At 46.3% G+C, this 24,119-nt stretch overlaps 1 protein-coding gene across 1 annotated transcript in view; it reads right to left on the reverse strand.

Annotated features, from left to right (window-relative positions):
• Window positions 1-686: 686 nt before the first annotated feature.
• The window catches only part of nckap5l (NCK-associated protein 5-like), a 37,946-nt gene continuing 14,513 nt past the window's right edge, over window positions 687-24,119 (reverse strand). The window contains exons 6-13 of the mRNA XM_080469762.1: window positions 23,830-23,952; window positions 20,147-20,239; window positions 17,008-19,904; window positions 13,530-13,659; window positions 13,305-13,377; window positions 12,290-12,568; window positions 4,839-5,053; window positions 687-4,123 (exon numbers count right to left, since the gene is read on the reverse strand). Of these exons, the coding sequence (XP_080325888.1) occupies window positions 3,863-4,123; window positions 4,839-5,053; window positions 12,290-12,568; window positions 13,305-13,377; window positions 13,530-13,659; window positions 17,008-19,904; window positions 20,147-20,239; window positions 23,830-23,952 (4,071 nt within the window). The 3' untranslated portion in view covers window positions 687-3,862. The remainder of the gene's footprint in view (window positions 4,124-4,838; window positions 5,054-12,289; window positions 12,569-13,304; window positions 13,378-13,529; window positions 13,660-17,007; window positions 19,905-20,146; window positions 20,240-23,829; window positions 23,953-24,119) is intronic.

Below are 24,119 nucleotides of genomic sequence, written 5' to 3' on the forward strand. Positions count from 1 at the left end.
CCTCTCTACCTCTCTACCTCTCTCTACCTCTACCTCTCTCTACCTCTCTACCTCTCTCTACCGCTCTACCTCTCTACCTCTCTCTACCTCTCTCTACCGCTCTACCTCTCTACCTCTCTCTACCTCTCTTTACCTGTCTACCTCTCTCTACCGCTCTACCTCTCTCTACCTCTCTACTGCTCTACCTCTCTCTCCCTCTCTACCTCTCTCTACCTCTCTACCGCTCTACCTCTCTCTACCTCTCTACCTCTCTCTACCTATCTCTACCGCTCTACCTCTCTCTACCGCTCTACCTCTCTCTACCTATCTCTACCTCTCTACCTCTCTCTACCTCTCTCTACCTCTCTCTACCTATCTCTACCTCTCTACCTCTCTCTACCTCTCTCTCTCTGTCTATTCTATCCCCTCCTCTCCCCTCTCTGGCTGCAGCCTCCAGTGGTGTGTGACTGGCTGGATGTCATTAACCATGTAAAGCACCTGCGGCTGCTCACACAGTACAAACGCTCTATATACTGAATGTAAAGTCGGTTTACCATTTCAAATCAGCAGAACTTATATATACACAAAATTAAAAATAATCAAGAATTTTGGACTTGGTCAAAATTTGAAAACTTAACAAAAGTTTTTGTTAAAATAAATATCCAGAATTAATCATAGAAATATAAAAAAAGAAAAGGCCCACAGCTAAATGAAAACCTTTTATTAGAAAGTTGGAAAACGGCAGTCGCTACACAGGAGCGCGATCTGCTCGGGAACAATCAGCAATAGAGATGTTGAACAGAAGATATGAACAGAAGCTAATAAGCACAGAGCAAGTTTCACAGAAAGATTACAAAACAACTGAATAATGACTGCAAATGATTCATTTCAAATAAATAAATAATAGAACTACATATTCATTGAATAGTGTCATCATTTCTCTTATCTATGTTATTATTGCTGGTATATATTACCTTTAAATGTTTTATGATTCAAAAACAGACAACCGTCCTCGGCCGCGAAACAATATCAACATGATCAATAAAAATCGTTTATACATTTAAAATTGTGATGCGATGAGATTTAGTTGATACGATCACAGACGAGAACGTTCACTTTTTTCTTTCTTTTTTCTTTTTTTTTCGTACTTGAAGTGATGAAATGAGGTGAAAAAAGATGGACGTATTGATCCAGTGCGACGCTTCATTGGTCGAACCGGGGGTCTTCAGCCTGCAGGCTCTTCGCTGCCACCACCAGCCTGCTGGCTGTTGGGTGTAACTACACACTCACAGGAACTTCTAAAGGAACCTGTTCAGTAACCATGATGCTCAAATGAAGGAATGGAAGAACATGAATTCCTGTTTCTTGAAAGCTCTCATGGCATTTCTCCCGGTGGTGTGCTGACGCAGCGTGGGTGAACGATTGTGAATATGAGAATCTTTCAAACATAGTTCATCATATGCAGCCTGCAGAAGCGTAAATTGTGATGTAGCAACACTGGAATTGTAATGTGAGATAAAAGAAAATCTATCTTCTCTGATGGAAGTAAAGTCCAATGTGTTGAATTCAGCCATTCACACACAAAGCAGTGGGAACAGCCCCCTACAACCACAGCCCCCTACAACCACAGCCCCGTACAACCACAGCCCCCTACAACCACAGCCCCCTACAACCACAGCCCCCTACAACCACAGCCCCGTACAACCACAGCAGCCCTACAACCACAGCCCCCTACAACCACAGCAGCCCTACAACCACAGCAGCCCTACAACCACAGCCCCCTACAACCACAGCCCCCTACAACCACAGCAGCCCTACAACCAGCCGCCACTTGACTTCAGGCTTCCCCACCTTGGTATTTGGTTGTCAGTGCTGGTTTGTGTGTGAGTAAGCAGGTGGACACATCAGATCATGTTTCAGCAATAAAATATGCTCCTGTCATAGTTCCAATGATCACTGGAGGTGGCCAGTACTCCAGTACTCCAGTACTCCAGTACTCACACGAGTCGGTTCGGAGACGTGGTGAGTTTGCAGAAGGAGAAGGAAAGATTTTCATGCTAAAAGTTACAAACTCCTGATGGAACCTGACAAACATTCATGGAGCAGGATGAAGAGAACAAGGACGAGTCGCCGGACCAGGAGTGACGACTGGCTGTGACAACCGTGAGCGTTTTTTAATACACGAGTCAAACAGACATCGTGTCCACAGTAAAGTCTGATTGTGAAAAAAGTGGACTAGCTTTTGGCTTCATTGGAAATCCTGAGGAGACCAGATCAATCCAGCTTTCAAGTTGCCACAGCTGCTGAGGCGTGACGGGGGCATTTTCATTTTCTTGCCTGCAGGCAGCGCCACAGCGAGGCATCACCACAGCGAGGCATCACCACAGCGAGGCATCACCACAGCGAGGCATCGAGGCAGCGAGGCATCACCACAGCGAGGTATCAACACAGCGAGGCAACGAGGCAGCGAGGCATCACCACAGCGAGGTATCACCACAGCGAGGCATCGAGGCAGCGAGGCATCACCACAGCGAGGTATCACCACAGCGAGGTATCACCACAGCAAGGCATCACCACAGCGAGGCATCGAGGCATCACCACAGCGAGGTATCACCACAGCGAGGCATCACCACAGCGAGGTATCACCACAGCGAGGCATCACCACAGCGAGGCATCACCACATCGAGGCATCACCACAGCGAGGCATCGAGGCAGCGAGGCATCACCACAGCGAGGTATCACCACAGCGAGGTATCACCACAGCGAGGCATCGAGGCAGCGAGGTATCACCACAGCGAGGTATCACCACAGCGAGGCATCACCACAGCGAGGCATCACCACAGCGAGGTATCACCACAGTGAGGTATCACCACAGCAAGGCATCACCACAGCGAGGCATCACCACAGCGAGGTATCACCACAGTGAGGTATCACCACAGCAAGGCATCACCACAGCGAGGCATCACCACAGCGAGGCATCACCACAGCGAGGCATCACCACAGCGAGGTATCACCACAGTGAGGTATCACCACAGCAAGGCATCACCACAGCGAGGCATCACCACAGCGAGGTATCACCACAGTGAGGTATCACCACAGCAAGGCATCACCACATCGAGGCATCACCACAGCGAGGCATCGAGGCAGCGAGGCATCACCACAGTGAGGTATCACCACAGCGAGGCATCGAGGCAGCGAGGCATCACCACAGCGAGGTATCACCACAGCGAGGTATCACCACAGTGAGGTATCACCACAGCGAGGCATCACCACATCGAGGCATCAAGGCATCACCACAGCGAGGCATCGAGGCAGCGAGGCATCACCACAGCGAGGTATCACCACAGCGAGGTATCACCACAGCAAGGCATCACCACAGCGAGGCATCGAGGCAGCGAGGCATCACCACAGCGAGGTATCACCACAGCGAGGTATCACCACAGCGAGGCATCACCACAGCGAGGCATCACCACAGCGAGGCATCACCACAGCAAGGCATCACCACAGCGAGGCATCGAGGCAGCGAGGCATCACCACAGCAAGGCATCACCACAGCGAGGCATCGAGGCAGCGAGGCATCACCACAGGGAGGTATCACCACAGCGAGGCATCACCACAGCGAGGCATCGAGGCAGCGAGGCATCACCACAGCGAGGTATCACCACAGCGAGGCATCACCACAGCGAGGCATCGAGGCAGCGAGGTATCACCACAGCGAGGTATCACCACAGCGAGGCATCACCACAGCAAGGCATCACCACAGCGAGGCAGCGAGGCAGCGAGGCAGCGAGGCATCACCACAGCGAGGCGTGGAGGCATCACCACAGCGAGGCAGTGCGGCCAGCAACTAGGAGGCGTCCACAGTCCTCCGGCTGCGGCTGCATCACCCTTGGCTGCCGCAGGACGACAGGCTGTCGTACAGCGAGTCGCTCAGAGACTCGGGTGTCTCCAGGACCTGAGGACGACTCGGACACAGAGCTTCCTCCGGCCGCTCCCTCAGCAGCTCCAGCCCGGCCTCTCGGCTCATCTCGGGGACACTGGGGGTGCGCGTCTTCCCCCGGTGGCTCACGCCCGACTGGGGGGGGACGGTTAGGCTGCCCGGGTCGGCCCCTCGGCTGGAGGAGGTGCCGCCGGCCTTCACACTCTGAAAGCAGGCGGAGACACGGGAAAGCATTTAGGTCGTGTGTCTGATGTGATGTAACTTCAGCTGCAAAGGCAAAGCAGAAACCATTCCACTGTGAATCCTTAATATTGAAGCCATGAATAATTTCTAAATGTGGTTCTGTGTTTTTACTTTATGTAAGAAGTAAGTGCAGATTTAAAACTGTCTCAGCTTTACTGCCTACAAAGTATTTCAGTCTCTTACTGACCCAGATAATTCCTTCTCCTCAGAGCTCGAGCTGGAACTGAGTCAGGAATGAAAATGTCTCTTCTATGACTGTTCTCTGTGCACTTTGCATGTTCTGCTTGTAGTTTGCATGTAGTTTGCATGTAGTGTGCATGTTCTGCATGTAGTTTGTATGTTCTGCATGTAGTTTGCATGTAGTTTGCGTGTTCTGCATGTAGTTTGTGTCTTTTGCATGTACTTTGCGTGTTCTGCATGTAGGTTGTATGTTCTGCATGTAGTTTGCATGTAGTTTGCGTGTTCTGCATGTAGTTTGCATGTAGTTTGCATGTTCTGTATGTACTTTGCGTGTTCTGCATGTAGGTTGTATGTTCTGCATGTAGTTTGCATGTAGTTTGTATGTTCTGCATGTAGTTTGCTTGTTCTCTGTGAGCGTTCTGTTTGGATAAACCTCGAGATCACGGTTAATGTGGACAAGCACAGTTTGGAAAAGACAGTAAGCAGCACGTCTCACCGTTCTGAAAGGAGAGCCGAATGGTCCGACCTCTTCCTCCTCCTCCTCCTCCTCCTCCTCCTCCTCCTCCTCCTCCTCCTCCTCCTCCTCCTCCTCCTCCTCCTCCTCCTCCTCCACCGCCAGGTAGACATCTGGGCCTGCTGGAGTCTTCAGGTTGGGGAAGGTCCAGGTCTTGGAGCGAGGACAGAACACTTTTGCTCCCAGAGCCTCTTTGTCTACAAATCCAACCAATAAAAAGCTTCTTTACACTTCAGAGTCAAACGTTCAGCTGTTTTCAGGAGGTTTTGCTCAGAAACACGAGTTCCTATTCGTTCTTTCGCCACTCGACTCTACTCACGTTTGACACTTCCACTACGCGTTAGTACCTGATACCAAGTACTTTTCTGGTACCAGGTACTTTACCGGTTCCCCCTCGGCCGAGGTTCCCAGTGAGCTGAGGGCAGTAGACAATGTGACATTGGCAGCCGCTGATTGGCTGGCGCGTCATGACACAGATGAGTGAGAGGGCGTCTCATTCAGCCGCCATTTTTAAAACCAGCTCACAACCAGAACGCTGCCAACCAGAGAGAGACGCTCAAAAATCAACCAGTGGAGCGGCGAGGAGCTGCAAGCGTTTCTTTGTCTGGTGGTGTGCCACGGGGGTGGGTTGAAAGTGTCTGGGGGGGCCACTGGGTGGGTTTACGGTGTCTAGGAGGCCTAGGGTATTAGGGATTTAGGGGTGGGGTCTCTGGGAGGGGTTCTGGTGTCTGGGGGTCCAGGGGGGGTTAGGGTGACTGGGGTACCACAGGGGGGCCACCAGGAGGGTTACTGGTGGGGGGGGGGGGGTTTCCAGTTAGCCTGGTTGACTCTCTAGGGCAGGGGTGGGCATTCCTGGTCCTCGAGGGCCGCAGTCCTGCACGGTTTCTATGTGTCCTCACATCGAGACAGCTGACTGCAATTATTGGTTCCTTATCAAGCTTTCTGCAGAGCCTCATCATAACAACTCAGGTGTGTTTGAGCAGGGAGACGTGGAAAACATGCAGGACTGCGGCCCTCGAGGACCAGGAGTGCCCAGCCCTGCTCTAGGGTCTAATGGTTTCAGTCGTCAGTCAGCTGAGATCTGCTTCCTGGATAAGTTGGGTCAGAGGACCTGGACACCATAGAGACTTTAGAGGACCTTGACCTGGACACATTGTAGGGCTTATCCACCAAAAAGAACCAGGCGCTAGTTCAGGTTGTAGTTCAGGTTGTAGTTCAGGTTCTAGTCCAGGTTGTAGTTCAGGTTGTAGTTCAGGTTGTAGTTCAGGTTCTAGTCCAGGTTGTAGTTCAGGTTCTAGTACAGGTTGTAGTTCAGTTTGTAGTTCAGGTTGTAGTTCAGGTTCTAGTCCAGGTTGTAGTTCAGGTTGTAGTTCAGGTTGTAGTTCAGGTTGTAGTCCAGGTTGTAGTTCAGGTTGTAGTTCAGGTTGTAGTACAGGTTGTAGTTCAGGTTCTAGTCCAGGTTGTAGTTCAGGTTGTAGTTCAGGTTGTAGTTCAGGTTGTAGTCCAGGTTGTAGTTCAGGTTGTAGTTCAGGTTGTAGTTCAGGTTGTAGTCCAGGTTGTAGTTCAGGTTGTAGTTCAGGTTCTAGTCCAGGTTGTAGTTCAGGTTCTAGTCTAGGTTGTAGTCCAGGTTGTAGTTCAGGTTGTAGTTCAGGTTCTAGTTCAGGTTGTAGTTCAGGGTCTAGTCCAGGTTGTAGTTCAGGTTGTAGTTCAGGTTCTAGTACAGGTTGTAGTTCAGGTTCTAGTCCAGGTTGTAGTTCAGGTTGTAGTTCAGGTTGTAGTCCAGGTTGTAGTTCAGGTTGTAGTTCAGGTTGTAGTCCAGGTTGTAGTTCAGGTTGTAGTCTAGGTTGTAGTCCAGGTTGTAGTTCAGGTTGTAGTTCAGGTTGTAGTTCAGGGTCTAGTCCAGGTTCTAGTCCAGGTTGTAGTCCAGGTTGTAGTCCAGGTTGTAGTCCAGGTTGTAGTTCAGGTTGTAGTTCAGGTTGTAGTTCAGGGTCTAGTCCAGGTTCTAGTCCAGGTTGTAGTCCAGGTTGTAGTCCAGGTTGTAGTTCAGGGTCTAGTCCAGGTTCTAGTCCAGGTTGTAGTCCAGGTTGTAGTCCAGGTTGTAGTTCAGGTTGTAGTCCAGGTTGTAGTTCAGGTTGTAGTTCAGGGTCTAGTCCAGGTTCTAGTCCAGGTTGTAGTTCAGGTTGTAGTTCAGGGTCTAGTCCAGGTTGTAGTTCAGGGTCTAGTCCAGGTTGACGTTCAGGTTGTAGTCCAGGTTGTAGTTCAGGGTCTAGTCCAGGTTGTAGTTCAGGTTGTAGTTCAGGTTGTAGTTCAGGGTCTAGTCCAGGTTGTAGTCCAGGTTGTAGTTCAGGTTGTAGTTCAGGTTGTAGTTCAGGTTGTAGTCCAGGTTGTAGTTCAGGTTGTAGTTCAGGGTCTAGTCCAGGTTGTAGTCCAGGTTGTAGTCCAGGTTGTAGTCCAGGTTGTAGTTCAGGTTGTAGTTCAGGTTGTAGTTCAGGGTCTAGTCCAGGTTGTAGTCCAGGTTGTAGTTCAGGTTGTAGTTCAGTTCTTTCCAACATTCCATAGTGACTTTCTGCTCCTTTCACTTTATTTCTGGACGTGTCTGAATCAAAAGCTTCAACATGGAGGAATGGAGGTGTAGAATGATAGAACGCTGCTCTACAGCCGTTTCCATGGTAACCTAGGTAAACACTCTGATTAAAGTTCTCTTTCACATGAAGACATTAAAGTCTGTTTGTCTCTGTTTGTTTGTTTGTCTCTGTTTGTTTGTTTATCTCTGTTTGTTTGTTTGTCTCTGTTTGTTTTAGCGTCTCGTTCTTTGTTTGAGTCTCTCTATGTTTTTTGAGCGTCTCGATGTTTGTTTGTTTGTCTCTCTGTTTGTTTGTTTGTCTCTCTGTTTGTTTGTTTGTCTCTCTGTTTGTTTGTTTGTCTCTCTGTTTGTTTGTCTCTGTATGTTTGTTTGTTTGTCTCTCTGTTTGTTTGTCTCTCTGTTTGTTTGTTTGTCTCTCTGTTTGTTTGTCTCTGTATGTTTGTTTGTTTGTTTGTCTCTCTGTATGTTTGTTTGTCTCTCTCTCTGTTTGTTTGTTTGTCTCTCTGTATGTTTGTTTGTCTCTCTCTCTGTTTGTTTGTCTCTCTGTATGTTTGTCTCTCTGTTTGTTTGTTTGTCTCTCTGTATGTTTGTCTCTCTGTTTGTCTAAGCGTCTCTCTGTTTGTCTCTCTGTTTGTTTGTCTCTCTGTTTGTCTCTCTGCTTGTTTGTCTCTCTGTTTGTCAGAGCATCTCTCTGTTTGTCTCTCTGTTTGTTTGTCTCTCTGTTTGTCTCTCTGTTTGTCTAAGCGTCTCTCTGTTTGTCTTTCTGTATGTTTGTTTGTCTCTCTGTTTGTCTAAGCGTCGCTCTGTTTGTCTCTCTGTTTGTTTGTCTCTCTGTTTGTCTCTCTGTTTGTCTGAGCGTCTCTCTGTTTGTCTCTCTGTATGTATGTTTGTCTCTCTGTTTGTCTCTCTGTTTGTCTGAGCGTCTCTCTGTTTGTCTCTCTGTATGTTTGTTTGTCTCTCTGTTTGTCTAAGCGTCTCTCTGTTTGTCTCTCTGTATGTTTGTCTCTCTGTTTGTCTAAGCGTCTCTCTGTTTGTCTCTCTGTATGTTTGTTTGTCTCTCAGTTTGTCTCTCTGTTTGTCTCTCTGTTTGTCTAAGTGTCTCTCTGTTTGTCTCTCTGTTTGTTTGTCTCTCTGTTTGTTTGTCTCTCTGTTTGTCTCTCTGTTTGTCTAAGCGTCTCTCTGTTTGTCTCTCTGTATGTTTGTCTCTGTTTGTTTGTCTCTCTGTTTGTCTCTCTGTATGTTTGTCTCTCTGTTTGTTTGTCTCTCTGTTTGTCTCTCTGTTTGTCTAAGCGTCTCTCTGTTTGTCTCTCTGTATGTTTGTTTGTCTCTCTGTTTGTCTAAGCGTCTCTCTGTTTGTCTCTCTGTATGTTTGTTTGTCTCTCTGTTTGTCTAAGCGTCTCTCTGTTTGTCTCTCTGTATGTTTGTCTCTCTGTTTGTCTAAGCGTCTCTCTGTTTGTCTCTCTGTTTGTTTGTCTCTCTGTTTGTCTCTCTGCTTGTTTGTCTCTCTGTTTGTCAGAGCATCTCTCTGTTTGTCTCTCTGTTTGTTTGTCTCTCTGTTTGTCTCTCTGTTTGTCTAAGCGTCTCTCTGTTTGTCTTTCTGTATGTTTGTTTGTCTCTCTGTTTGTCTAAGCGTCTCTCTGTTTGTCTCTCTGTTTGTTTGTCTCTCTGTTTGTCTCTCTGTTTGTCTGAGCGTCTCTCTGTTTGTCTCTCTGTATGTATGTTTGTCTCTCTGTTTGTCTCTCTGTTTGTCTGAGCGTCTCTCTGTTTGTCTCTCTGTATGTTTGTTTGTCTCTCTGTTTGTCTAAGCGTCTCTCTGTTTGTCTCTCTGTATGTTTGTCTCTCTGTTTGTCTAAGCGTCTCTCTGTTTGTCTCTCTGTATGTTTGTTTGTCTCTCAGTTTGTCTCTCTGTTTGTCTCTCTGTTTGTCTAAGTGTCTCTCTGTTTGTCTCTCTGTTTGTTTGTCTCTCTGTTTGTTTGTCTCTCTGTTTGTCTCTCTGTTTGTCTAAGCGTCTCTCTGTTTGTCTCTCTGTATGTTTGTCTCTGTTTGTTTGTCTCTCTGTTTGTCTCTCTGTATGTTTGTCTCTCTGTTTGTTTGTCTCTCTGTTTGTCTCTCTGTTTGTCTAAGCGTCTCTCTGTTTGTCTCTCTGTATGTTTGTTTGTCTCTCTGTTTGTCTAAGCGTCTCTCTGTTTGTCTCTCTGTATGTTTGTTTGTCTCTCTGTTTGTCTAAGCGTCTCTCTGTTTGTCTCTCTGTTTGTTTGTCTCTCTGTATGTTTGTTTGTCTCTCTGTTGGTCTCTCTGTTTGTCTCTCTGTTTGTCTAAGCGTCTCTCTGTTTGTCTCTCTGTATGTTTGTCTCTCTGTTTGTTTGTCTCTCTGTTTGTCTCTCTGTTTGTTTGTTTGTTTGTCTCTCTGTTTGTCTCTCTGTTTGTCTCTCTGTTTGTCTCTCTGTTTGTCTAAGCGTCTCTCTGTTTGTCTCTCTGTATGTTTGTCTCTCTGTTTGTCTCTCTGTTTGTTTGTTTGTCTCTCTGTTTGTCTCTCTGTTTGTTTGTTTGTTTGTCTCTCTGTTTGTCTCTCTGTTTGTCTCTCTGTATGTTTGTCTCTCTGTTTGTTTGCCTCTCTGTTTGTCTCTCTGTTTGTCTCTCTGTATGTTTGTCTCTCTGTTTGTCTCTCTGTTTGTCTAAGCGTCTCTCTGTTTGTCTCTCTGTATGTTTGTCTCTCTGTTTGTCTCTCTGTTTGTTTGTTTGTCTCTCTGTTTGTCTCTCTGTATGTTTGTCTCTCTGTTTGTTTGTTTGTCTCTCTGTTTGTTTGTCTCTGTATGTTTGTTTGTTTGTCTCTCTGTTTGTTTGTTTGTCTCTCTGTTTGTTTGTCTCTGTATGTTTGTTTGTTTGTTTGTCTCTCTGTATGTTTGTTTGTCTCTCTCTCTGTTTGTTTGTTTGTCTCTCTGTATGTTTGTTTGTCTCTCCCTCTGTTTGTTTGTTTGTCTCTGTATGTTTGTTTGTTTGTTTGTCTCTCTGTATGTTTGTTTGTCTCTCTCTCTGTTTGTCTCTCTCTCTGTTTGTTTGTTTGTCTCTCTCTCTGTTTGTTTGTTTGTTTGTCTCTCTGTATGTTTGTCTCTCTGTTTGTTTGTTTGTCTCTCTGTATGTTTGTCTCTCTGTTTGTCTAAGCGTCTCTCTGTTTGTCTCTCTGTTTGTTTGTCTCTCTGTTTGTCTCTCTGCTTGTTTGTCTCTCTGTTTGTCAGAGCATCTCTCTGTTTGTCTCTCTGTTTGTTTGTCTCTCTGTTTGTCTAAGCGTCTCTCTGTTTGTCTTTCTGTATGTTTGTTTGTCTCTCTGTTTGTCTAAGCGTCTCTCTGTTTGTCTCTCTGTTTGTTTGTCTCTCTGTTTGTCTCTCTGTTTGTCTGAGCGTCTCTCTGTTTGTCTCTCTGTATGTATGTTTGTCTCTCTGTTTGTCTCTCTGTTTGTCTGAGCGTCTCTCTGTTTGTCTCTCTGTATGTTTGTTTGTCTCTCTGTTTGTCTAAGCGTCTCTCTGTTTGTCTCTCTGTATGTTTGTCTCTCTGTTTGTCTAAGCGTCTCTCTGTTTGTCTCTCTGTATGTTTGTTTGTCTCTCAGTTTGTCTCTCTGTTTGTCTCTCTGTTTGTCTAAGCGTCTCTCTGTTTGTCTCTCTGTTTGTTTGTCTCTCTGTTTGTTTGTCTCTCTGTTTGTCTCTCTGTTTGTCTAAGCGTCTCTCTGTTTGTCTCTCTGTATGTTTGTCTCTGTTTGTTTGTCTCTCTGTTTGTCTCTCTGTATGTTTGTCTCTCTGTTTGTTTGTCTCTCTGTTTGTCTCTCTGTTTGTCTAAGCGTCTCTCTGTTTGTCTCTCTGTATGTTTGTTTGTCTCTCTGTTTGTCTCTCTGTTTGTCTAAGCGTCTCTCTGTTTGTCTCTCTGTATGTTTGTTTGTCTCTCTGTTTGTCTAAGCGTCTCTCTGTTTGTCTCTCTGTTTGTTTGTTTGTCTCTCTGTATGTTTGTTTGTCTCTCTGTTGGTCTCTCTGTTTGTCTCTCTGTTTGTCTAAGCGTCTCTCTGTTTGTCTCTCTGTATGTTTGTCTCTCTGTTTGTTTGTCTCTCTGTTTGTCTCTCTGTTTGTTTGTTTGTCTCTCTGTTTGTCTCTCTGTATGTTTGTCTCTCTGTTTGTCTCTCTGTATGTTTGTTTGTCTCTCTGTTTGTCTAAGCGTCTCTCTGTTTGTCTCTCTGTTTGTTTGTCTCTCTGTATGTTTGTTTGTCTCTCTGTTGGTCTCTCTGTTTGTCTCTCTGTTTGTCTAAGCGTCTCTCTGTTTGTCTCTCTGTATGTTTGTCTCTCTGTTTGTTTGTCTCTCTGTTTGTCTCTCTGTTTGTTTGTTTGTTTGTCTCTCTGTTTGTCTCTCTGTTTGTCTCTCTGTTTGTCTCTCTGTATGTCTCTCTGTATGTTTGTCTCTCTGTTTGTCTCTCTGTTTGTTTGTTTGTCTCTCTGTTTGTCTCTCTGTTTGTTTGTTTGTTTGTCTCTCTGTTTGTCTCTCTGTTTGTCTCTCTGTTTGTCTCTCTGTATGTTTGTCTCTCTGTTTGTTTGTCTCTCTGTTTGTCTCTCTGTTTGTCTCTCTGTTTGTTTGTTTGTCTCTCTGTTTGTTTGTTTGTCTCTCTGTTTGTCTCTCTGTATGTTTGTCTCTCTGTTTGTTTGTCTCTCTGTTTGTCTAAGCATCTCTCTGTTTGTCTCTCTGTATGTTTGTCTCTCTGTTTGTCTCTCTGTTTGTTTGTTTGTTTGTTTGTCTCTCTGTTTGTCTCTCTGTATGTTTGTCTCTCTGTTTGTCTCTCTGTTTGTGTGTTTGTCTTGCTGTCTCTTGGTACCTTCACGGCCACCGCCAGCCGAGCTTCTGGCCTCCAGCCCGGAGCTGTACTGGATGCTGGGTATCAGCTGTTTGTGCAGCGTGGAGCTCTCCTCCGGTAAGGTGAGCTCTCGCTCCAGAGTGCGGGCTCTCCGTCCAGCCCTGCTGGGGGAGCCTGAGGAGCGTTGCTCCACCCCCGCCCTGATTTTGGACACGCCGCGACCGGCGGCACCACTGCTGCAGTCTGGAAGAGGGAAGGTGCCGATGCCGCTGTCCAGAGTGTACGTGGAAGCACCAGAACCTGCATGGAAACAAATGAAGCAATGAACTCCTCTTAATTCAACAAAGAGCATGAAGATCTAGTGAATTCGCTTTTAATTGATCTTTGACTTCAGTCTCGTGATCACTTCTCTTCAGGGACTTGACCTACTTTTTCCTTTGAAATACTAATTAAGGTGTGAGTCAATTTCTGTCTCCTTAATGTATAAATATGAATAAATGATGTGTTCACTCAAACCCTCGTGGAGCATCGATGAGTCCCACTGCTGGAAGATGTACAACAAAAGAAGAGTAACTACGCAAACAAGTCGATTAAAAAATCTTTACTTCAGAAAATTATTCTTTTTGACAAAAACAAATCATTGTCAGATCGATTAATTTAAAAAACAAACAAAAAACTTCATGTATTCAGATCCTTTTTTAATCTTCCATTCTTGGACTAGAATATGTTGTACTTCACTGTGAGTAATACAAGTATAACGCTTCTCACTAATAAAAGTATAAAGCAGGAACACTCAGAATAATTTTAAATTCCAAGATATTAAATATAAAATGACATAGAAATAATATTATCCATTTTTTTTCTCAAGAATGTGACTTTTTCCTTCAGATTTTGACTTTCATTCATTTCAGCTCGAAATTAATACGAATCAATGATCAGTCTTGTCTTTTTCTCCTATATTGTGATTAAACATGCATTTTATCCTCCATTTGATGACGAAAACTTCTCATCCTGTGAGTTACTTCATATTTCAAACCTGGTAAGTGCTGAGAGTGAACTGCATCTGCCAGGTTTTCCTCTGAGGTGATCTTCCCCATTCGTTCTGATCGCTGAATGGAAGCAGAGGGAGAGGTGAGCCACCGAACTCTTCACATCCACACCCCAGAGACCAGTCGCACAAATGAGCTGCCAGCTTCAGAAAGTTGATGCAGTGCAAATATGCTGGAAGTTAAAGAGAATTCTTCCCCGTCTGACCAGGTACCTTCTCCATATCGTGGTGGCTGCTCGTGTGACTCATGACGTCGCTCTGCTGGGAAAACGCCGCCTTGGACACCTTACAGTCGAAGGAGAGCCGGCGCTGGGGCATGCTGATGACCTCCTTCCCGTCCACTCTGAGTTCACAACACAAAACGCTACGGTTGAAAGTTCATTCATCTTTTAGGACTAATATTTATACAACATCTCTTTCAAAAATCCCTCAGGACTTGACTGAGTAGAGCAACACACTCCTCACATAGTGACAGCAGCTGTGTGTGTGTGTGTGTGTGTGTGTGTGTGTGTGTGTGTGTGTGTGCGTGCGTGCGTGCGTGCGTGCGTGCGTGCGTGCGTGCGTGCGTGCGTGCGTGCGTGCGTGCGTGCGCGTGCGTGCGTGCGTGCGTGCGTGCGTGCGTGCGTGCGTGCGTGCGTGCGTGCGTGCGTGCGTGCGTGCGGGTGTGTGTGTGTGAGAGAGAGACAAACTATGAATGTAGTACTTATATACATTAAAAGTTAAGGTTTGTGCAAGTAAAGACAAGCCATTTCTGTGGAAATGTTTTCTTGTACACACACACACACACACACACACACACACACACACACACACACACACACACACACACACACACACACACACACACACACACACACACACACACACACACACAGGGCTTATCCACCAAAAAGAACCAGGCGCTAGTTCAGGGTCTAGTCCAGGTTGTAGTTCAGGGTCTAGTCCAGGTTGTAGTCCAGGTTGTAGTTCAGGTTCTAGTCCAGGTTGTAGTTCAGGTTGTAGTTCAGGTTGTAGTTCAGGTTGTAGTTCAGGGTCTAGTCGAGGTTGTAGTTCAGGTTGTAGTTCAGGGTCTAGTCCAGGTTGTAGTTCAGGTTGTAGTCCAGGTTGTAGTTCAGGGTCTAGTCCAGGTTGTAGTCCAGGTTGTAGTTCAGGTTCTAGTCCAGGTTGTAGTTCAGGTTGTAGTTCAGGTTGTAGTTCAGGGTCTAGTCCAGGTTGTAGTCCAGGTTGTAGTTCAGGTTGTAGTCCAGGTTGTAGTTCAGGGTCTAGTCCAGGTTGTAGTTCAGGTTGTAGTCCAGGTTGTAGTTCAGGGTCTAGTCCAGGTTGTAGTTCAGGTTGTAGTTCAGGTTCTAGTCCAGGTTGTAGTTCAGGTTGTAGTTCAGGGTCTAGTCCAGGTTGTAGTTCAGGGTCTAGTCCAGGTTGACGTTCAGGTTGTAGTTCAGGTTCTAGTCCAGGTTGTAGTTCAGGTTGTAGTTCAGGTTGTAGTTCAGGGTCTAGTCCAGGTTGTAGTTCAGGTTCTAGTCCAGGTTGACGTTCAGGTTGTAGTTCAGGTTGTAGTCCAGGTTGTAGTTCAGGTTGTAGTTCAGGTTGTAGTTCAGGTTGTAGTTCAGGGTCTAGTCCAGGTTGTAGTTCAGGGTCTAGTCCAGGTTGACGTTCAGGTTGTAGTTCAGGTTGTAGTTCAGGTTGTAGTTCAGGGTCTAGTCCAGGTTGTAGTTCAGGGTCTAGTCCAGGTTGACGTTCAGGTTGTAGTTCAGGTTGTAGTTCAGGTTGTAGTTCAGGGTCTAGTCCAGGTTGTAGTTCAGGTTGTAGTTCAGTTCTTAATAAGCAGCTCTAAAGAAGCGGTGGTGTTTCCACTGTCAGAGAGCCAATGAGAGCCAGGTCACTGCGTCACTCCAAAACGTGACCCGTCACTGATTTCACCAATTCAGAGCTGACAGCGCTCATAGAAGGAAAAGGAGCCGGACTGTTAACAGGTTTGGTCCTGGTCTAGTCTGGCCTGAACCTCGGATGCAGACCAAAGAGCCAGAAAACATTGAGTCTCCTTGTCGCTCTATTGGGGTTTTTCCACGTCCATCTTGTTTTAGTCCAGAACCCCGGAGTGGCCATAGAGGAAAGAAATCATAAAGAACTCATTGTTCACCGTTCCAACATTCCATAGTGACTTTCTGCTCCTTTCACTTTATTTCTGGACGTGTCTGAATCAAAAGCTTCAACATGGAGGAATGGAGGTGTAGAATGATAGAACGCTGCTCTACAGCCGTTTCCATGGTAACCTAGGTAACCACTCTGATTAAAGTTCTCCTTCACATGAAGACATTAAAAGGCTCCCAGACCCCCAGTGCGTGTTTTTGGGAATGTGGGAGGAAACCGGAGTACCCGGAGGAAACCGGAGTACCCGGAGGAAACCGGAGTACCCGCACACACATGCAAACTCCGGTCTGGATTTGAACCCACAACCTTCTTGCTGTTAGGCGAGAGCGCTAACCAATGTGCCATATATAAACCCTTATTGCTAATATAGATAAATACATTGGGATTTTATCTAAAAATACATTCACACAAAATAAATAATCTATATTTGACCATATGTACATACACACATACTTATAACATGCACACATACATTAGTAGTAGTATATATTAGTCTTTATACTGCAATCAGTTTAGAAGGTGTCTGTTCTCTTTTTCACTTACACATTTATATATGAACACTGTACATCTGTAAGTCCGTATATCTATAATAGTCTATATATCTATGATTGTCTGTATATTTATAATAGTCTGTGTATCTATAATAGTCTGTATATCTGTAATAGTCTGTATATTTATAATAGTCTGTGTATCAATAATAGTCTGTATATCTGTAATAGTCTGTATATTTATAATAGTCTGTGTATCTATAATAGTCTGTATATTTATAATAGTCTGTGTATCTATAATAGTCTGTATATTTATAATAGTCTGTATATCTGTAATAGTCTGTATATTTATAATAGTCTGTGTATCTATAATAGTCTGTGTATCTATAATAGTCTGTATATTTATAATAGTCTGTGTATCTATAATAGTCTGTATATCTGTAATAGTCTGTATATTTATAATAGTCTGTGTATCTATAATAGTCTGTATATTTATAATAGTCTGTGTATCTATAATAGTCTGTATATTTATAATAGTCTGTATATCTATAATAGTCTGTATATCTGTAATAGTCTGTATATCTATAATAGTCTGTGTATCTATAATAGTCTGTATATTTATAATAGTCTGTGTATCTATAATAGTCTGTATATCTGTAATAGTCTGTATATTTATAATAGTCTGTGTATCTATAATAGTCTGTATATCTGTAATAGTCTGTATATTTATAATAGTCTGTGTATCTATAATAGTCTGTATATTTATAATAGTCTGTGTATCTATAATAGTCTGTATATCTGTAATAGTCTGTATATTTATAATAGTCTGTGTTGTGTCACCTCTCGTCTCTTTGTATCTTTCAGCAAATGTCTTTGCATCAAAAAGGTCCAGAAAAGCCTCCCAAGCTGTCCGACACCACAAACCCTAACCCTGATCAATTCTGAGTAAATCAGACATTGTGACACTTTGTCAGCTTCTTAGAAAGACCATCGACTTTAAGGTGAATGTAAAGTCCAGCCCGTAGAACCAGTTTGTGATTTGCCAGCCTTCTCACCTGTTCAGCAGTTGTTGCATGAAGTTGTCGGAGCGAGCTCCTCGGTACATGACGGCCAGCTGACCCTGAGCCTGGTCCATCACCACCTCACAGGAATGACCCCTGCCGGACCGCTCTACGTAGGCCCGCTCCTCCTCCAGGGCCCTCCTCAGTCCCTCGGCCTTCTCCATCAGTGTTGAGATGTTCAGTCCTTCCACACCCTCCTTGCACCTAGTGGCCATCTTCACAGAGTCCCTGCCCACCGAGGGAATGTTAATCTTCCACTCCTTCTTCTCATCCTTTGCTTTGGTGGTGTCGGCCTTGCGATTCAGGGCAGGTAGTTTGCTCTTCTTCAGGCCGAACCAGTTGGCGATCCCATTGGAAGCTTTCTGCTTGACCTCAACCCCTTGGCTTCCTCGGTCCTGCTCCTGGAGCTTCAGCATGTTCTCTTCGATACCCTTCATCACTTTTTGCTCGATGGCGGACTGGGGGCTTGGGACCGGTTGGAGTGGCTTCTCTCCCTCCGTCGTTGGTGGTCTAGGGGGCGGTGGGGGGAGGCTGTCTCCATACATCGGATTCTTCTTACCTTTTCCACTGATCTTTGTCCTCTCCTCTGATCTGGACGAATACCGTGGGGCCTCTGAAGGCTTTCCCCCTCTGTAGACTGACGGCCCCTGACATGGTTTGGACGGTGACTTTGGGGGGATCTTGTTGGGACTGTTACTGCTGTGAGGACCTATGCCAGGTTTAACACTATAGGCCAGATTCAAAGAGCCAGGACACTTGATGTTGTTGCGTAATACCTGTGGAGCATCAGCGATGGGAGACGGAAGCCCTATTTTGCTTTTGGAGCCCTCTGGTTTCACACACAGTTCTTGTTTGACCACAGAAGACTGAGACTTTACTGCCTGTTCGTACAGCTGGGACGACCCCGGATACTTCAAACCACCTATGCTACTTTTAGGTTTACTATCCAACGAGTCGGTGTGTTTCAACTGTCTGTGCTCCTCTTTATGGATCTCCATCAACCCCTCTACCACCTTACTCCTTTCCTCTACATAGGTGCTCTCGCTTGCTGTGTCGATCGGCCTGAGGCCAACTTGTAAATCCTCGGAGCTCCTCAGTTTTCCCAGTGCTGCCAGCCTGTCTTTAAACGCGTGATGACTGGAGTCCACCTGAGCTCTTGCTGTGCTACTTGTTGGCCTTTTGGGGATGGACGAGGACTCGTTCCTCCTGGTTGGAGGGGGAAGCGGTGGCTGGGCGACCGCTGAACTCGACATGGCCACCTCTTGAATATCCTTGTCATGCTTCTCTCTGGGTCGTGAGTAGTTGGTTCTACTCTGAGCTTTGCCCAGGGCGGAGGAATGGGGCAGGCTGTGATGATTGGCCCACACTGGGCTGTCTGAGTCCTCCTCATCATCGGACGTGGATTCGGATGTTGACGAAGATGACTGCTTTTGTTGAGGAGCTGGATTCAGGACACTTTCTGGTAGCGATTTAACAAGTTTTCTCTCACCGCCATTCACCTTTGTTTGAGATGGAAGAGTGGTTCTCTTCTCGAGTCCCTGAGTTGGTTCTTCCTCTCTGGTGTGTGCAGACATTTCACAGATATTTTCATAGTGAGGGACCTTCTGAGAGGCTTTGGGTGAAGAGGAGGATGCAAAGGAGGGACCCCCCATCTTTAAGCCAATACTGTTTTTTGGAGCAGAGAGGCTACTGTAGCTTATTTCCTTGGCAGGTGAGGCGCAAGTGTCTTCAGGCTGTGGAGGCGAGGTTGGTGCAGAGTGTGTGGAGGGGTAAGACTCAGACCTGGCAGGTGGGGGGGGGGGATTCTTGCACCGTTCCGTGGTGGTGGCCCTGCGAGTAGGAACCGGGGAGTGATACACCTCGTAGTTGTTGGTGCGACAGGGGATCCTGGAGCTGCGGGTGAGCTGGGGGCTGAGACGGACAGTGGAGTTGGAACCTTGAGATTTGTCCCCTATCGAGGGAATCTTCAGGAACTTCAGTAGCTTGGATGGCGAGTTGATGGCGGCGGCTTTGACATCGCTGAGGCAGGACGGACTGGGGCTGACGGAGGCGCTGGCTCTCACAGTGGAAGCATCCTGATCAGCGGCGTCTTGCTCGGGAACAGCTGATAAGTCATTCAGGGTGGTGGCGTTAACAGATACCAGCCCGTTGTGAGTGCTGCTGCTCGCGTCCACGTCACAGTAGGAGATTTGTGCAGTGTCCTCAGTAGAGTGGGCGGTGGCACAGAAAACAGTTAGTGCTTCAGAGGGACTCACCGTAACACAGCTGTCTGGGTTTTCCGGCTGAAGCCTGATTCCCTCCAGGCCCCGATCGGCTACTTGTGTGAGTGACGGGGGGGCAGCGGGGCTTGCGGGCTGCTGGTGGTCTTCATTCTTGGTACATTGTTTTGGGGGTACAGACTGTATCGGTCGATTCTTACTGTGACATTCGCTCGCAGCAGCTGAAGGAACTACATGGCTCTGGGTGGCAGAAGGGGCTTTTGAAGGACTACAGACGTGGTTGCATGGTTTTGGGGGGCCCTCGGCGCTTCTCTTACAGTGTAAACAGCAGCAGTTGCCTCCCTCGCACTTTGCCGCCTCATCACCATTGTCATGCTGATGTGGGTCGGCGTCAGAGTGGGAGCAGTGGCAGTGTGTGTGTTGAGACTTGCACTGGAGTGGGAGGGCGTCAGTTGTCGCAAGGACAGCCTCGGTGGACATGAGCACTTGGCTGTAGTCGCAGAAGGACAAGCTTGTGGTGGACGGGTGGAACTTCAGGGGGTCCGTCTCCTCCATTTTGCGCAGGACCTCCAGGATGTGTGCTTTCTTCTTGAAGAAGGGGGACAGGGCCTCCATTGAAGCAACAGGGCCCCGAGGGCCGGGGGAGGCGTGCGGTGTGCGGTACCCATTTCCCTTCAGACAGAAAAGATTAACATCAGTAGAGCCAAACAATTCAGCACATCAAGACCTTTGAGTGTTTGCGTACAGGAAAGGAGTGAAAGGCCGTTTAGAAGCCAGCTCTTTTTTTAAAGGACAATAGCTGAAAGTTGACTTAATGTCAGCGTCGCTCCAATGTCTCGCACAGGTGAGGGACTGTGGTCTCCTTCAAATCCCTGTTTCACTTCTAATGTTGGCTAAACTGTGGTTCTAATCACCTTGGCTTGTGCTTCAATCTGTGCAGGCTCCACCGGTTTGGCTGAGTCATTGTGCAGCTGTGCATTGTAGTCTGGGCGGGGTCCCGCCCGGACCTGTAATGGGAGATTGACTGGATGGTTAGGGTGGTGCACACACTGCAGGCTGTTGTACACACAGACAACGAGGAGCTTCGTCATGCTGCAGCTGCAGAAACAAAGTGGAGCAGAGGTGAAACCACAGAGATCCGTGAAAGATCTGTCAGAATGAGGACCAAAGTAAAAACCTCACAAACAGCGACTGTGACCGCTGTAGTTAATGATGACTGTGCAGATTTAACAATGATGTTATGAACCAGCCCCGTCACCTGGATCCTTTCTGCTTTCTGTTCACAGTCAGAACCAGGGTCTGAAGAGCTTCCTGTTCACTGCTGTGACTCCTTCACGAGATCACCACGAGTTTTTGAACAATTATTAGAATTTTGAAAATTCCTTTGTTTTTGTCTTTTCTTGTTTTTTAACTATAACAACAACCACCACAACAACAACAACCACAACAATCACCACAACAACAACAACAACAACCACAACAACAACAACAACAACAACAACAACAACCACAACAACAAAAACAACCACAACAAAAACAACCACAACCACAACAACAACAACAACAACCACAACAACAACCACCACAACAATAACAACTACAACAATCACCACAACAACAACAACAACCACCACAATAAAAACAACCACAACAACAACCACAACAACAACAACAACCACAACAAAAACAACCACAACAACAACCACAACAACAACAACAACCACAACAACAACAACAACAACCACCACCACAACAAAAACAACCACAACAACAACAACCACAACAACCACCACAACAACAACCACCACAACAATAACAACAACAACCACAACAACAACAACAACAACAACAACAACCACAACAACAAAAACAACCACAACAAAAACAACCACAACCACAACAACAACAACAACAACCACAACAACAACCACCACAACAATAACAACTACAACAATCACCACAACAACAACAACAACCACCACAATAAAAACAACCACAACAAAAACAACCACAACAACAACAACCACAACAACAACCACAACAACAACAACAACCACAACAACAACAACAACAACCACCACCACAACAAAAACAACCACAACAACAACAACCACAACAACCACCACAACAACAACCACCACAACAATAACAACTACAACAATCACCACAACAACAACAACAACCACCACAATAAAAACAACCACAACAACAACCACAACAACAACAACAACAACAACAACCACAACAACAACCACAACAACAAAAACAACCACAACAACAACAACCACAACAAAAACAACCACAACAACAACCACAACAACAACAACAACAACCACCACAACAAAAACAACCACAACAACAACAACCACAACAACAACCACAACAACAACAACAACCACCACAACAACAACCACCACAACAACCACAACAAAAACAACCACAACAACAACAACAACAACAATAACACAGACAAAATTCAATTAAAAAAAATCCTCAGACTTTCAAAAAGGAAACAAAATATGTTGAACATAAACAAAGACCGTGTTATAGGTGCATCAAAGTGGTTTTAATCAAATAAAAATATTATTAATAGTATGACTGCAATTATTTTCATCTTTTGATGCAATTAAATAATTTTTCTGAATGTTTCATGACTATAATAAGTATACTTCAATTAATCAGCCGCGGCCCCCGAGGTTTATCACATGGGGAACATAAAGTGTTTAGAGGTGGTGCTATGGAATTCTGACACAATAAACACCAAGAAATAATGTCACAACAGATAAAGATTTATTGGTCCGAGAAAGAAAGACTACATGTGTTTAACCTAACCCTAACCCTAACCCTAACCCTAACCCTAACCCTAACCCTAACCCTAACCCTAACCCTAACCCTAACCCTAACCCTAACCCCTAACCCTAAGCCTAACCCTAACCCTAAGCCTAACCCTAACCCTAACCCTAAGCCTAAGCCTAACCCTAACCCTAACCCTAACCCTAACCCCCAAAATAAATAGAACGGCTTTCAGATTTCTTGCAACTTGTCAGACTTATTTTATAACCCCTTGTATGGAGGATGAGCAGAAAGACCCCAATACAAACCCTGACCACTGAGGAGAAGAGATGCAGGGTGACAAAATAGATGAACTGTGAGGAGAAACTAGTTGAATATTGAAATAGAAAGTCATCTTACAAAATAATCTATTACGTTACATGACTTGTGTCACCGTCTCTAACTGTCTCTCATCATCTCTCATTATCTCTCTCTGTCTCTCACCATCTATCATAATCTCTCACCATTTCTCACCATTTCTCACCGCCTCGTCTGTCACCATCTCTCTATCTTACAGTCTGTCACCGTCTCTCACCGACTCTCACCGTCTCTCACCGACTCTCTCCGTCTCTCACGTCTCTCTCACCGACTCTCACCGTCTCTCACCGTCTCTCACCGTCTCTCACCGACTCTCACCGTCTCTCACCGTCTCTCACCGACTCTCACCGTCTCTCACCGACTCTCACCGTCTCTCACCGTCTCTCACCGACTCTCACCGTCTCTCACCGTCTCTCACCGACTCTCACCGACTCTCTCCGTCTCTCACGTCTCTCTCACCGTCTCTCACCGTCTCTCACCGACTCTCTCCATCTCTCACGTCTCTCCCACCGACTCTCACCGTCTCTCACCGACTCTCACCGTCTCTCACCGACTCTCTCCGTCTCTCACCAACTCTCTACGTCTCTCTCCATCTTTCACCAACTCTCTCCGTCTCTCACGTCTCTCTCACCAACTCTCTCCGTCTCTCACCAACTCTCACCGTCTCTCACCAACTCTCTCCGTCTCTCACGTCTCTCTCACCAACTCTCTCCGTCTCTCACCGACTCTCTCCGTCTCTCACCAACTCTCTACGTCTCTCTCCATCTTTCACCAACTCACTCTGCCTCTCACGTCTCTCTCACCAACTCTCACTGTTTCTCACCGAGTCTCACCATCTCTCACCGACTCTCACTGTTTCTCACCGAGTCTCACTGTTTCTCACCGAGTCTCACCGACTCTCACCGACTTTCACCGACTCTCTCCTCTCACCGACTCTATTCATCTCTCACTGACTCTCTCTGTCTCTCACCAACTCTCTCCGTCTCTCACCGATTCTCTCCATCTCTCACCGACTCTCACTGTTTCTCACCGAGTCTCACTGTTTCTCACCGAGTCTCACCGACTCTCACCGACTTTCACCGACTCTCTCCTCTCACCGACTCTATTCATCTCTCACTGACTCTCTCTGTCTCTCACCAACTCTCTCCGTCTCTCACCGAATCTCATAGTCTCTCACCGAATCTCATAGTCTCTCACTGACTCTCACTGACTCTCATGGACGTTTGCCGAATCTCTCCATTTCTCACCGAGTCTCATGGTCTCTCACCGAGTCTCATGGTCTCTCACTGACTCTCACTGACTCTCTCCATCTCTCATGTTTCTCTCAACAGTTATGTGTCTATACATATTTGTCACCTTGTCATATTTTAGTCTTGTTTAATGAATACAATAAGATAAAGTACAGCGGACACACGGGGCGCTGTTGAGCTTCATGTGCAGCAGGTACCTGGTAGTGGGCCGTGCTGGGCTGGTTGGGCAGTTTCTGCTGGAAAAGCTCACAAAGTGCTCGGTTCTGCCGCTCCAGGTCAAAAACCAACATTTTCAGCTTGATGCACTCCTCCCTCAGATCCTAGGCACACGCACACGCACACGCACACACACACACACACACACACGCACGCACACACACACGCACACACACACACACACACACACGCACACACACACACACACACACACGCACGCACGCACGCACGCACGCACGCACGCACGCACGCACACGCACACGCACACGCA

The sequence above is a fragment of the Lipophrys pholis genome (genome assembly GCF_963383615.2).
Source record: "Lipophrys pholis genome assembly, chromosome: 8".
In the NCBI taxonomy this organism is placed as follows: domain Eukaryota; kingdom Metazoa; phylum Chordata; class Actinopteri; order Blenniiformes; family Blenniidae; genus Lipophrys; species Lipophrys pholis.